Genomic DNA, 17,834 nt, shown 5'->3' with positions numbered 1-17,834 from the left:
GAATTATACTAGTTTCCCAACACCTTACTTCATAAATTTCCTTCTTAATTTATTTTAAATTAAGTCTAATAATATTATGATATAACTACTTTTTATTTTAACATATTTAAATTCAAATTAAATAGGTATCCTATCTTGTATTTTATAGTAACTCTGGGTATGGTATGGGTGTCTATGATTTAGCTTTTATTATTGTTATTTGTAATTTGTTATAATAGACAAGTATATACGTTCCATACAGTCTCTTCAGATAAATCTGAGGCTCTTCACACTTTGAACTTCCATTCATGGTGGACGTGTTTTGAACCCTGGTAATTTCTAGGGTTTCTTGCCCCGGAATCGTATACTGAATATTGGGTTTCTCTTACTACGGTCTCTGGTTAATTTAGGGTCTCTCTCTACATTGAGAGAGGGCGGCTAGAGAAAGAGAGCGAGTAGAGAGAGAAAGGTTAATTTAGGGTTTCTCTCTACATTGAGAGAGAGCAGGTAGAGAAAGAGAGGGAGTAGAGAGAGGGCGGTAGAAAGACAGAGGGTGGGTAGAGAGAGAGAAAAAGGACATTTTTTTTTAAAATTTTTTTTTTTTTTTTTTTTACTGTTTGGGTGGTAAATAATTTTGGGGTATCTATCATTTTCCCTAAATTTAACTGCTTACGAGTTCTCTTTTTGGGCACAGAAAACTCTCGTTTCTTCAAGTTTCATACTCTCTCATCTCAGAGTTGAAGAATATCACACCTGATTAATGGCGTCCTCATTCTTAAGAGCTGCATCACAAAGATTAGCCCCCTCTGCAAAACGCCAAGCCCTAACTTTAACAGACACTGCTGCTTCAAGAATTCGCCAACTCCTGCAGCAGAGGCAACGCCCTTATCTTCGTCTTGGTGTAAAGGCTAGGGGTTGTAATGGCCTCTCTTACACTCTCAATTATACAGGTTTCTTTTCGCAATCTTTTCCCCTTTTTCTGTGTATTTATGCAGTTTTTCTTTGGCAATATTTTCCCCTTTTTCTGTGTATTTATGCAGTTTTCTTTTGCAATCTTTTCTGCTTTTTCTGTGTATTTATGCAGTTTGTATTTCGCAATCTTTTCCCCTTTTTCTTATGCAGTTCTTTTTTTACAATCTTTTCCCCTTGTCATGTAAAATTTTATTGTGTATATGCTTCTGGTTGGTATTTTTTTCTTTCGTCAATAATCTTGTTTTTGAATGGATGATTTGTGAGAATATCTGGTGAATCCTAGGCTCTTTTGGGAGAGAAATGAAAGATACTTTAGAGATTTAAGGGAATTAACTGGACTCAAGTTTAATCATTTTTTTAGATGAGATATCTATTTTTGTTCTATATTGTGTTCATTAGAAATTTATCTTCATCATGCTGATTATTGTGCATTAGTATTTGAAATTTCATTTTCAAGTTTTAAATATGGACCCAGAAGCTCGTATGTTCCAATTTTTCTTTGCCAGAAATGAATTCCGTTTTGCAAAAATTAGGGTATTTTGTGAATGAAGCTATAAGATGAAACTGACATAATCTCACTTTTTTCATTTAGTTTTCTCTGAATTATACCCTTTGCTTGGTTGCCTCTTTCTATCTCTGTAATTTGTTTTGTAAATTGTATTTGGCTTTTTCAAAAACATGGTGATTCTTAGTTTACTTTGTGCAAGAACGAATCGAAAGGTGGTGGTTGATGAAATTAAGATATTTGTTGTATAACTGCATTAATGTGTTCTTTGATATGCTTAATTTCTTCTTGGACATGCTTTGTATCTTATATTGTTTTTGGAGAAATATGCTCTCAAACATATGATGCATAATTTGTGTGGAAACATAGAAACACCTTGGATGCTGGTTCATCTTGGTCAAGAGGTTGAAAAGCCGAGATACAAAGAGCTAATGAATTATTGTTAAGTAACTACATTTAATATGTGTTTTTGTTTATAGAGCTATGCATGTCTGTTTTAAACCATGCAACATGGATGAAGCAATGGCACTTAGGATGCTTTATAGTTCTATAGGTGCACTTCATTTTTCAATGTTATTAGGTTTGTTTTCTAAATTATTTAGGTGCCCTTTTAGGGAAGGTGGCTTCATTCAAATAATTCCAATTGGGAGATTAGAAATCTGTGAATTCAGCTATATGAATTAGTATAGAGTGGTGAATCGAGTGGCCCATAAATTTATAGAGATTAGGTACTTTCAGCCTTCATATCCATAACAACGAACTAAGTGTTCAGTAACATCCTTCGAACTCTGGCTGTTAACTATGGACCCATGATTCCCCGACTTAGATGCGATTGTGGGGACGGGTACAAAGAGCGGGGATACGACTCTATATTTTTCAAAATCTTGCGTACCAATAGAATATAAGCATCCTATTTGACATAACAATCATCATCGTCATCATCATCCCAGCTTTATCCCAATTTATTGGCGTCGGCTACATGAATTTTGTTCCTCCATTCTTCTCTATCAAGTACCATACCGTCAGTAAGATAAAAAAAGTCACCATATTTTTTCTTACTACTTCTATCCATGTCCTTTTGGGCATTCCCCTTACCGCTTTAGAGCCTGTCCACTAGCACCAAATCGCACCTCGTAACTAGTGTTGTAATAGGTTTACACTGCACATGGCCAGCCCACCTAAGTCTACTTTCCCCAATCTTATCGCCTAATGAAGTGACACCTAAGTGCTCTGTTCCAAAAAATGCTAGGCGGCGCCTAGGTGGTCGGGGGGGGTCCAAGCCGCTCAATGCCTAGACGGCCTCTCGGAACCTGGGCGGCCTAGGTAGAATTCAAAGCATAGGAGATCCAATTGTTTTAGGATTAGATTTAGTGTAACAACTAAAAAATGCATATTGATACATATAACACATTAAGGATACATAATATATAGTCAATCCATAGTCCATTACTCCATAATTCCATACATTTCAATTCAAAGTTCAAACCATTAGACATTAGACCATACTCCATAGTCCATACCATAGTCTGAACTCTAACCACGCAGTAAAAATAGGATAATATAATCCAAGACATCGATTCATCATCATGAAAAGGAAATAAATAACACATAGGGCATATCAGATGTCCATGGTCCATAACTCCACATACACTCCTCCATACTCCATATCCATAGTCCATATACAGTTACATGCACATAACTAAGAGGTGGAAAAGAAAAAGGAAAGAAATTGACTTTGAAGACTCAAAGAATCCTCAGTCATCACTTATCATCAGAAAAAGCATCGTCATATGCATCGGAGTCATGCCCATCATGATTAGAATCATCTCCCTCAACATAATGGTTGTCCTCCTCTATCTCTTCTGAATCTACCTCTACTTACTCCTCTTCCTCCTCCACCCTTGTCCTCTGTGAAGAAGATCTAGTGGCTTTAGGAGTCCCTAGGGCCTCCATGACTATATCCCATGTCAATCCTTCATGCCCCTCAACCTCATCATCATCAACCAACTACTCCATGGCATTATCCATATCTGTTTATCTGAAGGGGTCTCTCTTATCTCTCCTAGCAAACCTCTCCTTCAAGTATTGATTGTGCTTCACATAAACTTGGTCATTAAGCCTCTTTGATTCAAGCATGTTTCGTTTCTTTGTATGAATCTAAGAAAATCAAATGAAACTAATTAATAATTTTTTTTAAGAATTTAACAAATGTATTAATACAAAGGAACTAATTAATAATTTATTATAATCCTACAAATTTACAATTGACATAGTAATCAGTAATTACTAACTTGCAACTACTAATACAAAATAGTAAACTGTAAACTAGTAAAGTACGCTAAATTACCATCTCAAAAGTACTTTAATTCTGCTCAAAGCTAGACGAGGTAATGGTTAGGCTGAAGATTCAAATGGCCAACTTTTGTAAGTATGAAGCACTACACCTGTGTTGGCTGCAAATTGATTATGAATCTTGATTATGTATAAAATATAAAGGGAAAATTATAGATACCCCCCAAAATCAACTTTCGACACATCCTACCCCCCAATAATTTTTGTATTATACCCTCAACCCCAATACTATTTTTCGTTGTATTTACCCCCTAATAAAAAAAGTCAGTGAGTTTTGGGACAAAATTGCCCCCTTTCTCTTTCCTCCCTTTGTATCTCTGTCTACTCGTCCTCGCTTTCTCTCTCTACTTGTTTCTCTCTGTACCCTCCCTCACTCTTTCTCTCTCCATTTTTTATGCGGTCTGGCACGCTTCTTGCTAGACTGATTTTTTTTTTTACGGTCTAACACAAACGTGCCGAACCACAAAAATATTTCGGTCTGGCAAGAAGTGTGCCGGACCGCACAAATTCCAAGAACTGCTCCCTTGCCCATGCTGCGGTCTAGCACACTCCTTGTCGTACCGCATAAAAAAAATGGGGAGAAAGAAATAGAGAGAGAGTGAGAGAGGGTAGAGAGAAAGAGAGATAGAGAGAGAGAAACAAGTGGAGAGAGGATGGGTGGAGAGAGGTAGAGAGAAAAAGAGAGATAAAAGGAGAAGAAAGAGAAAAAGAGCAATTTTGTCCCAAAACTCATTGACTTTTTGATTGGGGGGTAAATACAAGGAAAATTAGTATTGAGGTTTAGGGTATAATACAAAAAGTATTGGGGGGTAGGATGTGTAGAAAGTTGATTTTGGGGGGGTATTTATAATTTTCCCAAATATAAAAAACAAACAACAAACATGAAACTTGTACTTGAGGATTGGGTTAGGCATATTATTAAGTGGATTAATTTTGTTCTTTGTCTCACCACCATTGGACTCCCAAAATACTTCAATGCGAACTTGTAACTTACTAGCTCATCAGCTCATATAATGTCTTAGATATCCTCATTAGGGACTAGCACATCCGGACACTTATTAATCTAGTCATAATTGTGTAATTTGTCTGCAGACTCCTATCAGCATAATAAAAAGCTGGGTTTAAAAATTAACCAACTGCATGCAATGATTGATGTAGTTGCCTATCCCACTTCTCATCAATAATCGTCCAAATTGGCTCATGGCAGTTCACATCATCATCCAAATTATGGGCTCTCTCTCTCGCAACTTTCCATTGCCTCATATATATAGCCCATGGACGGCTTGTTGTTGTCAGCCAGGTGAAAGACTTTGACAAGAGGAAAAAATACCTTAAGAGCATCCTTCACCTCTCGTCAGAAATGCATTAGAAAGGACAATATCTCCCGCCTTCTTCCTTTTATGATCATACTCTCCAATCATCAGAGGTAAACATTTGTCTCAATTGGACACTCCTCGAATGAAGTTATCATGACATACAAGAGCAAATCTCATGATCTTGGGCCTCACAATCTCCTCCTTTGTAAATATGTGCATCATGTTGAGGGTGAGGGTATGCCCATAAAAGAAAGTCGTAACTGACCTAGCCTTCTTAACTGCACCTACAATCTCGGTCAAACCGTAATAGCCTCAAGCATGAGGTCTATACAGTAGTTGCTCATGGTGTCCAAAAGATATTAGAATAGGCTATGCGCAACAAATTAGCAATAGCAGTATTAGGAGCGTGTTATCTATGACAATGTCTATAACATACTGCTCCCCAACCTCCTTTGATGCTCTTCTCCATCACTTTAAATATGCAATGGGCATCTTGGCTATCATCAAAGGCATCAGTACACCTCAAAAATATTGTCCGTAAAGGACAATTCACCAACAAATTCATATAACTTCTTTTCTTATTATCACTCCAAGTATCAATCATAAACCCCATACTTAGCCCATGCATCCTTTTATGACTCCCCAATCTCCCTTGTGACATTCGCCTCTTTTTTTGAAAAGCGGCTTTGAAAGCTCATATGGAGTTGGGGGCTTCAACCAAGCCCAAATTGGCCAATAGCCTCTACCAAAGTGCAGAAGCTGCTTAGGCAAGTGGCATTGAAAGGAATGCTCGCCTCATAAAACCACCTAGAAATGTACTATATTATTCTCTCTCTTCCTTCTTGATTCTGTTTTCAATGGTTATTTGCTTCTTTGTTTTCTTACCTTCAACCTTAGGGTCAAGCCAGGGCAAAAAAAAATCTATGGGCCCCCTATCCCGAGACATCTTAGGCCCCCCACCCCCTAAACCAACTACAACCTTTTCCTTGCCTCCAAGTATGGGACATAGCAAGATGCTCCACCTCTTCACACCCCCTCCTGATCATTATCATCGTCATAATTAACACAAACCCCATACCTTAGCCCTGCTATGCATGACTCTTTTTCCTCTATTTTCTTTTTAACTATACACGTATAATATTTTATCTCCTCCCTAATTGCATCAAGAACTTTTTTATACGGGATAATATCCCCTCTTGATACTGGCAACATGTTTCTTGAACCGGTTTATACTATCATTCATGTCCTTTTCACAATAATTGCATCTTATGCAATTTTTATCTAAAGGATTTGGGTTAGCCATATTTCCAACCCGGATCACCACTTTTGTTAGATCCCAAAGAAGACATCTCAAATTGATCTAAGTAATCAAAAAAACAAAATTTTTTCACTAACCTTGATTGCTTGATCTTAAAACTTCCACCCTGAGATTTTTTTTCATTGACCTTGATTGCTTGATCTTCAAACTTCTACCTTTGAGATGTTTTTCAATCTCAAAATCTTATAAAAAACCCTCTCATAGTCCTAAAAAAATCCCCTAAACTAAATCTAAACTCAAAGGGTGATGTTTGGATCGATTTCTCAGAACTTTGAGAAACCCTTCGATCCTATGGAAATCACAAAATTCCAAATTTTTTGATTTCTTTCTCTCGAAAATGGTTCAAATGGGGTTTAGGTTTCATATGAACCTAAAACTCATTTTTTAGAAGCTTAAATTAAAAAAAAAACCTAAAATACCCCTCAATGAGTGGCATTTTTTCCCTTAGGCACTGGGCTACCACCTAGGTGGGGTCCGAGGAACTTAGGCGGCCGCCCAGGGACTCCTCGCCCAAGTCTTGGCAGTGCACCTAAGCCCCCCCGGGCCACCTAGGCATTAGGTGGGCGCTTTTTGAAACACTGCCTAAGTTCCCTCGTATGTATTCATATTGAATTCCATCCTTTCTTGTCTAGTCATTCATCCATCTCAACATCCTCATCTCAGGTATACATATCCTATAGATATGTTGTTTCTTGACTGCCTTACATTCCATCCCATAAAGCATAACTGGTCGTACAACCTTCCTATATTGTATTTGACACAACAATGAATATATCTTATTGCTAATGTAAATGTATAGTATATATGTGTATAGTTGCATATATATAAATGTACTACCATAATGCATAATATTTTAGTTTTTATCTTTTGGCAGTGGGCTTCTTGAATTATCATCTCCCAAAATATTTCATGTCACTTTTCATCTATTTCATAAAAGATTGCTTGCTATCAAAAATGTCAAGAGGCTTAGTGAAATCTCAGGCGTTTACAAGATTGTTGTAGTGATAATATCAATTTGCATGAGAATTGATATCCACAAAAGCCCAGATTTCAGATTCTTTTTCTTGGGCAGTTTAGTCAGGAGAAATCAAACTTGAGACATAGCATTGCAAACATCAACTGCTAACCACTCAGGCCCAAGTTTAATTCTTCAGATTCCAAATTTGAAGTTATAGAGGTTACTGTGAAGGACAAAGTTGGGGGATATCAATATGTTATATAGACGTCAAGACAAAATTTTGATGGAAAATTTAATTTGTTGGCAACTCGTTTTGCCTTGAATTTATGAATGGTAAATATATTAAAGGGCCTCATCCTTCTTTTTGGTTTGTAAACCTGGGCATTCTTGTATTTAGTGAGGTATGATGCAGCTTATTGAAGTTGTTGTTGCATTCATTCAAAGTGATAGATGGACTTTGGAATTCTGAGCAACTCACTTTAACTTAGTCAAAACAGCACCATTTGAAACCCCCCTAGGAAGTCTTGAGGCATTTTGTCTATGTACACTGTAGATCTTTTTGTAGGCTGATAGAAATTATGGCCCATGAAAATTTCATCTTTCTCATGGGCAGGTCTCAACAATCAGTTCCAAGCGGAGTTAGCTTATGCAGCTAAATGTCCTACATTGGAAACATGCTGTTAATTTTCACCATCCCATCATAGAGTAGGCTGTTTATGTCCTCGTGATGTACCATGCAACACTGGTGCTAGTTGTTTGGTCCATCACAGTGCAAAGTTTAGCACAAATGACAATGTTGAATAGTGAACTTCAGCATTGTGTGGATTCAATGCTTGGGGAAAATGCACTTGTAGAAGAGGAATCAACAGCCAACCCATTAGTACATTGGGTAATTGGAAGTATAATTTGTGTCACTTTCGGTTGTTATAGAATGCAAATGCCAAATTTTCACTATTTGGACTATCTTCAAAAGGTCTGTATTTTTGGGACATGTCCTATAGGGGTTTGTTTTTGTTCAGTAATTTTTACTACCGACCGAAAGAAGAATAAAATAAATCAATTTTCGAAGAAATGATGCCGAATCACTAAAAGTTTCGACCAGTGAAGCTACTTTTAAATATGACAAGTGTGGCACTCTTATTTTATTGTCTGATTTGCAAGAGAAACTCCTGTTAGCGAACCCCTTTTTAATGACAATTGGTTTCAGTGGACATCAGATAAGTAATAAATAGTTGATCTTATTTGAGGAATGTGAATAATTTGGGAAGCGAAGGATCAAAAGTGAGAGATAGGTTCAAGTTGAAGACAAACAACTAAGATAGGTTTTGTGTTTTTGTGTTTTACAACTAAGATATAGGTTCTGAAGAGTGTGATCTAATGGCTAGGTAGTTTGTCAAGTAGCATTTGAATGTGGAAAAATTATTTGGAATTTTCGCACCGTGACATATTTGAAATTTGGACATTGAACTATGAGAAGCATTTGGAATGATGCTCTTTTGTGTTAGGTAGAGATGACACTTCTATGATTAGAAGAACTCCTCAATTAGGTATCTAGTACCAATTGAGCTCATTCTTTTCCCCAATTGCCAAATTATTTTGCAGTTGAATTTGGGAATTTCTTTTATCCCTACCAGTTATATAACGTAGGAGCCGACCCCAATTAATTGGGAAGAGGCTATGATGATGAGTTAGATAACATAGGAATTCATTTGCCCTCTTTAAACTCTCTTCTTACCAAACTAAATCTTCTTGTCACGAATCACAATTGCCATTGACATCAATAAAATGCATACTCAAATAAGGGTTAAAAATGAAATATCATACTTGATTAGGGGTTCACATGTATCGTGCTATTTCCATGACTATATTCTAAGCCTAACACCTCTTTCATCTGCAGTATGCGACCTTTAATCATGTCCTCATACTTAAAAGCGGCATCAGAGAAATTAGGTGCTTCATTGAAACACCAAGCCCTAATGTTAACATTTGCTGCTGGTTAAAAAAGTTCACCATTTCCTGCAACTAAGGTTGTGCCCTTGTCTTCGTCTTGGTGTAAAGAAAAGGGCATATAATGGCCTCTCTTGTACTCTCAATTGTGGCTTTTTTTTTCTCATCTTTTGCTTTTTTTTCATGAAATGATATTTAATTGTTTTGTTAATTGTGATTTCTTTCTTTTGTTTGAACTCTTGCTTTTTGATGGATGAATTATGAGAAAATTGGCAAATGCTAGGCTGCTTTGGGCAAGAAATAAGGAAACCTGAGAGATCGAGGGGAATTAAATGTATAATGTTATCTCATGATTTTTTTTATTAGTCAAATTGTGTTGTTCTATTGTTGTTTATGTTGATTTTATCTCCATGCCTGATTATTGTGCATACACAATTTGGTTTTGAAGTTCTAAATATGGATGGACCTCAATTTTCCTTTGCTAGAAATGAGTTAAAGCTTATAATTGCAAAACTATAATTTTTTTTTTTTTGGAACTAAACGATGAAATGAAACTGGGATACCTCACTTTTTTCATTTGTTTTTTGTGAAATATTCTTTTTGCATGTATCTTTGTAATTTGGTCTGTGAATTGTATCATTTGTAGTCTTTTAAAAAACATAGCGATTAGTGGTTTAACTTGTGTGAGAACCAAGGGAAAGGGGATTGAGGAAATTTAGATATTGTTATACAAGTGCATTAATTTCTTTGATATGGACATTATGTCACATTATTTTTGGGGAAACCTTTTCTCAAACATTGATGTATAATTTGTGGGGAAACACCTTGGATTCCTGTTCTTGGTCAAGAAGTCACAAAAATCTGAGACGTTAATAGAAAGTGATTATTGTTATATAATTGCACATGCTTTTGGTGTAGAGAAATATGCACGGCTAGGTGGTTTAATTTAACACTTGCAACAAGAATGGAATAATGACACTTAGGGTTATCAATGATTCTATAGGATACATTTCATCTGTTTATCATTGGGCTTTCTTGTATTTTGTTTCTTGTCTTTTTTTATTTGTTTATTAATGATTTGGCCATTATGTGGCCTTTGTGTGTGTGTGTGCGCGTGTATGTAGCCATCACTATTGGCACAATTCCATTCCAAGTGGAAAGCCACCACCATGGCAGCATCCAAAGGGCAATGGATGAGTAGATGTCTGACAGTATCATCCACCTTAAGTATTACACATCATACACTTATGGAAGTTTCAACCTATGACTTTGAAATTTTTTTAATGTGAGAATCTTATCTATGTTCGCCAGCCAGCCACTTACCTCCAATCTGAGAGGAAGAAGGGCATCCCATACAAATCTGGCCACAAAGACTCCATGACCTGAGGGACCAGTGTTTCATGACACCGACACGGTTGTCAATATTTAGTACGTATCCAAGTGTCTAGTATGTGGAAAAAAACTCAGTATTTCCTTAATAAATGAGTAAGAGAATATAAATATATAATATAATGTATATATTTAATATATTGATATTCTATCCCATAAAGTTACATCAGTAGCAGCTTAGAACTGTTGTTTCATGACCAAATGATTTAAGATTCAAATACTATTGTAACTAACTTTTTATATTATAAAACCTCTATCCCACGAGGCCTACACGATTCGAAGCATACAATATTTGAATCTTGAAAAACCCCCACATGGCCTACAAGATTTAAATCCTTGAAAACCTTCATGGGGCTTAAAAGGCTTGAATCCCCTAAAAATAAGGCCCCAAAAGATAAAAGACAAAGCAACAAGTAGAGAACGAGCCTTAGAAGAGCAAGCAACATGTCATTCTATCAGGTAGACCATCAATGCTTTATGATATGAAACAGTAAGTTATTATATAAAGCACGTTAGAAAAAAATAGTATCAACGTTGTACTAAAATCTAATGATGTTATCAATATGAAGGGGGAAGGTCAACGCGTGTCGAAGTGTCAATACGTGTCGGCACACGACACCGAAGAAAATTACAAGTGTTGGGGTAACACTGAACTGAAGGTGGAAGTAGTTTCGCTTTGATGGGCAAAATAAGCGTGTATCTGAAGTGGACTTAGCATGAATCCGGTTAATCATTAAAGGCCAGAGTATAGTTCGGTAGAATCTGTTACATTTACAAAGTAAAGGTAAGTAAAGTGAGATAGTTAAAAGTGGGTACTATGATTAAGAATGTGGATATGAGCAAAGCATTTGATGAAAAGATGGATTAGAGCCTACATCCTAGAATCTCTAGGTTTCATGGGAAAATCGGAAAGGTGAGGCATTCCAAGACTAATGATGATGTAATCATCAACACGGATGTTGTTATTCGTGATGCCACAAAACACTAAATATCTAAGGAAATGCCCTTAGGAGAGTGTGTCAAGTTTGTTTTAGTCCCAAGGTATTTTAATATATATGAAGAGTTTGAACCACTTTTCAAAAAGCAAAGTGAACTCTTAATTTGGACCAGCCTACCAGGATGTCGCTCATTGGATAAAGTAAAAATAAATTGACTCTAAAAGAAGGTGGTACATCATCATCATCATCATCATTATAGGCATATCCTAACTAAAAGAAGGTGGTACATGTGTCACTTTTTGCCCTCTACCACTGATAGGAAGGAGAGTAAAGGAGGTCTTTCTGCCTAGTTTAGGGGATAATCTGAGTATCTGAAACTACAATAGTGAAGGTCAGATCTCGATAAGTCTTTCGCATTGAGTATTATCTAGTGTTAACCTGCCACTTGAGATTTTCTTTGGTGTCGCATGTTGACACTTATGTACAAATTGATACTCACCAATACCCCTTTTGACACTGGCCCATATGTATTGATGATGTCATTAGATTTCAGAACTGTGTCGTGGTTTTCCTCTAACATGTCTTATATAATAATTCACTACTTCATATCATAAAAGCATTAGTTGTTGCTTGCTCTTCTATCTAAGGTCTGATTTCTACTCGAAGATTCATGTTTTTTTCTGGCCATGTGGGGGTTTTCAAGGTTTCAAATTTTGTAGGCCATGTTTCTCTCAAACAAAATAATATAGGCCATGTGGGGAAAAAGTTTTATATAATATAAAAAACTATTCACAATAGGAATAAACTTTAAAGCTTTTGGTTATGAAGCACCAGTGCCACCATACTACCAACATAGCTTTGTGGGACTATAATGGGATTCTATATTAATATAATATATACATTGTATCATATATTTATATTCTCTTATTCGTTTGCATGAACATGTTAGGAAGTATTGGGCTTTTCACTCCACATACTAGACACTTGGATACGTATTAAATACCAACATAAGTGTTAGTGTCCATGTAACACTAACCGTTGACCCTTTTCTTTGTATTTACCATCCCTCTCTCTCCCTCTCTCTTTCTGTCTCTATACACACACAAACCAAACTCTGCTCCATTGTTGCAAAGAAAATCGAGCTCTCCCTCTCTCCTCATTTCGTCTTCATGCACAGAAGCTCCACTCTTCCCATCTCATTCTCCCTGGCATATTTTGGATCCATTTTCCACTCCATATTTAGCGACGACTCACCATTTTCCCCTCATTTTTTTTGTATGTCCCTTTCTTGGTCCGCTGTTATTGTTTCTCATTTCCACAGTCGACAATTTTGTGCAAGGTGAGAGAGAGATGGTCAAGGAAGATTGCAGGCTCTCAAATGGTTATGTTAAGCATACGCAAGTATCTATGCATTATAGCAGTAGGCTTTTTCCACTATCATGTTGCGAAATGTTTCATGCCCCTTTTTTTCTTTTCGTAGAAGATGTCCTGATATCAGAAATGTTAAGAGGCTTAATGAAATCTTGGGCATTTATAAGACTGTCGCAACGTTTATATCTATTTGTATAACCGTTGTATCTTCTAGTTCTTTTATAACATCACAGATTCCAGATTCAGAGTTGTAGAAGAAGCTATCAAGAATGACAAAGTTGGGGGATATAAGTATGTTAGTTAGACTTCATGATCAAATTTATTCTAGCAACGCACTTTGGGCTGAAGTTATTCAAATTTCACTGGTTTGTAAACCTTGGCATTTGTGTATTGGATGCAGCTTATTAATGTGTGTTTTCATTCATTCAAAGTGATCTATTGACTGGAATTTTTTTGTAGCTCACTTTCTGGTCAATACATCACCATTCTAGAACCTCCAACGAAGGCTAGAGGTATTTTACCTGTAGACTTTTTCCAGGCTGGTTAAAATCAATATCCATTAAACTTTTATTTTTCTCATGGTTTGGTCTGAGTAGTCTTATCAGCGTCAATCTGAATTAGCTTATGCAAGTGAATGTCCATCAATTGGACATACAGTTAATTTATAATGCCCATCTTCAGGTTTGGGTTGCATATGTCCTCATAGTATACGATACAACAATGGTGCTGGGTGGTCGCTTCATCATAGTGCAAAGTGATTTGCAAGTTGTTGTACAAATGACAAAGTTGAAATACTCAAGGGAAACTCCTCTATAGGACAGGAGTCAACAGCCGATTCAAAAGTACATTGGGAAATCAGAAGTCTTAATCTTGTTGTTGTGTTACTTTTGGTTCGATAGGGACCCAGATGTCAGATTCTCATTATTTGGAGATTCTCCATTAGGGTGTTTATTTTTGGGACCATTATTTTAAAAAGCGGACCGCCCAGCGCCTAGGTGGTCCAGAGAGCCTGACCGCCTCGCCCAGACCTAGGCGGCCGCCTAGGTGCCCTAGAACCTGCCTAGGCCGACGCCCAGGACCTGTGTCCTGCCCTAGGGCGGAAATGCTCCTCGTTGAGGAGCATTTTTAGGCCTTTTTTAATAAACAAGGGGGAAATTTGTGGGTTTTAGATTTATTTGAAACCTAAACCCCATTAGATCGATCTAAATGTCACTCACTGATCTTGTATTATGTGTACCCTAAGTCCCTAACTCTTGTCTTATGTGTTATACAGTTATATTGTTAGATTATGGACATTTTTCTTTCTCTTGGGCCGCCCAGGTTTTGGGCGTCCACCTAGGTACTGGGTGGCCTGGACCCCTCTGGCCACCTAGGCGCTGCCTTGCTTTTTTTGAAGCATTGTTTGGGACGTGCCCCAAATAGGTGTGATGCCATTTTTTTTGTTCTATAATTCGTATTACCTACTAAAAGAAAAAGAAACTAAAATTGGAAGAAAATATGTTAGACTGTGAAAAAGTGGGACCAGCGAAAGATTTTTTTGAATAATAGATAAGTGTGGGACTCCCTTTTTTTGTCTCATTGCCGGAGAAACTCGAATTAGTGAACCCTTGTTGATGAAATTCGGACTCCTTTTTAATGGACAGCAGCTAAGAAAGAAAATAGTTGTGACCTTATTTGTGAAATGTGGAAAAATTGGGAAGAGATCGAAAAATTGGGAAGAGATATCCCAAGTAAGAAATAAGTTCAAGTGAAGACAAGCAACTAAGGTAGTTCCTGAAGCATGTGATCTAATGATCTTACTGTGAGCTCGTGGAGAGCACTTTACATCCAGTCTTTTATATTTCCTTCGTACATTTTTTATACCTTAATACGGTAGGTGGTTTGCACTCTCAAACCCTTGCAAACTTAGTGAAAAAAAGAATTTGAGTATGTACTTCTGAGCGATGTAGTGATTAGACTCGTATATTGGGAGCCTTTGAGAGCCTTTTACTTTTCAGTCTTGTATAATCCTTTTATACAATCTTCCCACATTGATACAATGATTGGGCACTCGCTTTAACCTCCACTAACTTTGCCAAAAAATAACAAAAATATCTAATGGCTGGGTGGCATGTCAAGTAGGATTTGAAGTGGAAAAATGATTTGGACCTTGTTCGTGGTGACTTAATTGTACTTTGGACAATGAAATATGAAAAGTGTATGGAATGTTTCTCTTGTATCTTAGGTAGAAATGACATTTCAAAGACTAGAATAACTCCTCAATTAGCTGTCTAGTGTTGATTGATTTTCCAATTTGCCAAATTATTCTGCAGTCGAATTTGGAATTTTCTTTTCAATTTACCTGATACATAGTCTTTGTTTCTCTGTTTTGACGATTACAGCCTTCTAGCAATTTACAAATAATGTAATGGTTTGGCATTTAACTTTGTGCAGATGAGAAGGGAAAATTTGACGAGCTAGTTGAGGATAAAGGTGTCAAAATTCTAATTGATCCGAAAGCACTCATGCATGTCATAGGGACACAAATGGACTTTGTAGATGATACATTAAAGTAAATCTACTGCCTCTCTCAGTCTTGACATACTGCCCTTTTTCCTTGCACACCTGCACCCCCCCCCCTCCCCCACACACACACACGCGTGCACACAGACAATTTTATATCTTATACATTTTGCCTTGCTGCCTATTTCTTGCAAATGCATTGCTTATCTTTCTCGGCCGTAGGAATCTCTCTCTCCTCTGCCTTTTCTCATGCAAATAAACCCATCGTCTCTCTCTACGTTAGATATGCCCCCTGGGCCCCCAAGACCCACAATCTCTATCTGATTCTTGTCATATCACGATGAAATATGCAATCTCTCTATCTGAAAGAGAAATCCTCCACTGTATTTCTAAATTGAGAGCACCCTCTCTCTCTCTCTCTTTCTCTCTCTCCCTCGCACATGCCTTCCTGACACAAACCTCTCTCTCTCTGTGACAAAAGTGATTTGTTTTGCAGGTCTGAGTTTATTTTCATTAATCCCAACTCAAAAGGGCAATGTGGCTGTGGAGAATCCTTCATGACTACAAGTAGTGGTGCTAACAAACAAGGAACCAGTTAAGAAGCTCTTGATTTTGTTGCCCTTGTAATGACTGAGAGGCCCATCTACTAAAATTTCCACTCATCCCTTACATTTGAGCCACTAGTAAGTTGAAGAAAGAGTGAAAACTGACCTTGTTTTCCAAAATATTGTTTTTCACAACAATAATTTTATCTTGGGTATTGCTGCTTCCAGTGGGCCTCTTATTCTTCTCCTGTAGATTCTCCTGGCCTGTAATTCTTTGTATTTTGTTTTATATTGACATTTCTTGTTGATTGAACTGCTAAAAGAAAAAGCTTGATCGTGTATATGGAATTAGTGTATTTTACAATGATATTCTATATTTGAGGAAGAAAGTGCAGTTGTTAATGCTCTCTCTCTCATTGCTCATATATATATATATATATCTATATATATATTAGTTCACCAGTTAGCTAGCTGCTTTTTTAAGGCCACATGTTCTCTCTCTCTCTCCCCCTATATTAGTTCACCAGTTAGCTCGCTGCTTTTTTAAGGCCTCGTGTTCTCTCTCTCTCTCTCCAACCAAGACATAAGTAGCATGGTCTTTCTGCTACCAGACATCATCTCTCTCTCTCGTTACGTTCTAGCTGCTTTTTTTTTAGGGCCACATGTTTTGTCTGTTTCTCTCTCTTTGCAGCCAAGACATCAGTAGCATGGTCTTTGTGCTGCCAAATATCATGTCTCTCTCTCCTTCAGTTCACCTGTTAGCAGTTCACCTGTTAGCTAGCTGCTTTTTTTAAGACCACATGTTCTGTCTGTTTCTCTTTCTTTCCCCGCAAACCAAGACATCGGTAGCATGGTCTCTTTGCTACCAGACCATGATTGATAATGGCATTAGTGATAAAGACAAGCAGTGGTATAGAAGCCTCCTATGTCTATGCAGCCTCCTCTGTCTATGCATAGAAAAACATAAAGGGAGCAAAGGGATCGCTTCCTATGTGACCCCACCCACATATATGGTATATGTGACTCTTGTTCTCAGCCATAAGATATGAGTGGAGGGCTTAAGGCACAATGTCACAAGCTATCACTTACCTGTCAAATCTTGATCAGACAGTTCATAATATTTTATTTTAATTTTTTATTGTACAGATAATTTTGAAGCAAAATTTGGGGCATAAATGGATATAACAAGGGCTTACATGATAAAATAGTTAAAAAATATATTTTTGGTGATGAAAGCTTACCATAATACCTTTCTGAAAATTACATGGGCATTTTGGTAATTTATTTTTATGTAAAATATTTTTTTCATTTTTTCCAGGTTTGCTTTATTTTTCTGATGGGATGTTCAAAATTTCATTAAAAAATATTTTGTAAGAAAAAAATAAAAAATAAAACAGTATTTGACATGACATTGTGGTATAAACAATCGTAATTGTTTGATTTAGATCAAACGGCTAAAAAGTGGGGTTGCATATATAACTTATTTATTGTTGGGGTCACATAAACATTTCCTAGACAAAAAAGCCTATACTCTTCTGTGCTGGAAAAAAAATGCAATATAGTGCACTTCACTTCAAAGAAAAAAAATTCCATATCGTCTTTGTAAGTAGAAAATTCGGGCTCCAGGCACATTTTTTCTTGTCATTTTACTTGTACTTTATATTCAGTGTTCACTTAAAAAGTCTCAAGTAAAACGTAAATCGAGGGGGATGTACAAAATCTTTGGAGAACACAACTCAACA

At 36.9% G+C, this 17,834-nt stretch overlaps 1 protein-coding gene across 5 annotated transcripts; it reads left to right on the top strand.

The window, feature by feature from the left end:
- On the top strand, window positions 1–16,481 carry LOC18443736 (Iron-sulfur cluster biosynthesis family protein). 5 transcript variants are annotated; one of them, XM_006853918.4, is made up of 4 exons: window positions 1–311; window positions 674–929; window positions 15,479–15,596; window positions 16,044–16,481. In XM_006853918.4, exons 2-4 carry the CDS (start codon window positions 740–742, stop codon window positions 16,144–16,146), a joined length of 411 nt encoding a protein of 136 aa, XP_006853980.1. In that variant the 5' UTR covers window positions 1–311; window positions 674–739; the 3' UTR covers window positions 16,147–16,481. The 5 variants fall into 5 exon arrangements, with proteins under 5 accessions (XP_006853980.1, XP_088723458.1, XP_088723460.1 ...); XM_088867332.1 differs by having other exon boundaries at window positions 16,029–16,481; XM_088867334.1 differs by having other exon boundaries at window positions 264–532.
- The last annotated feature ends 1,353 nt before the right edge of the window (window positions 16,482–17,834 follow it).

This window comes from Amborella trichopoda, chromosome 5 (assembly GCF_054954075.1).
Source record: "Amborella trichopoda isolate Santa Cruz 75 chromosome 5, AtrichopodaSantaCruz75HAP2 v2.0, whole genome shotgun sequence".
In the NCBI taxonomy this organism is placed as follows: Eukaryota; Viridiplantae; Streptophyta; class Magnoliopsida; order Amborellales; family Amborellaceae; genus Amborella; species Amborella trichopoda.
Note: the sequence above shows the minus strand (reverse complement) of the source record. Positions and strands in the feature narration are given on the sequence as shown.

Bases quoted from the DNA above. Each gene is read 5' to 3' on its own strand.
- LOC18443736 (XM_088867332.1), top strand. From the start codon at position 740: ATGGCGTCCTCATTCTTAAGAGCTGCATCACAAAGATTAGCCCCCTCT. The intron at 930-15,478 runs GTTTCTTTTCGC...AACTTTGTGCAG, and splicing joins TTACACTCTCAATTATACAG to ATGAGAAGGGAAAATTTGAC. The intron at 15,597-16,028 runs GTAAATCTACTG...CTGTGACAAAAG, and splicing joins TTTGTAGATGATACATTAAA to TGATTTGTTTTGCAGGTCTG.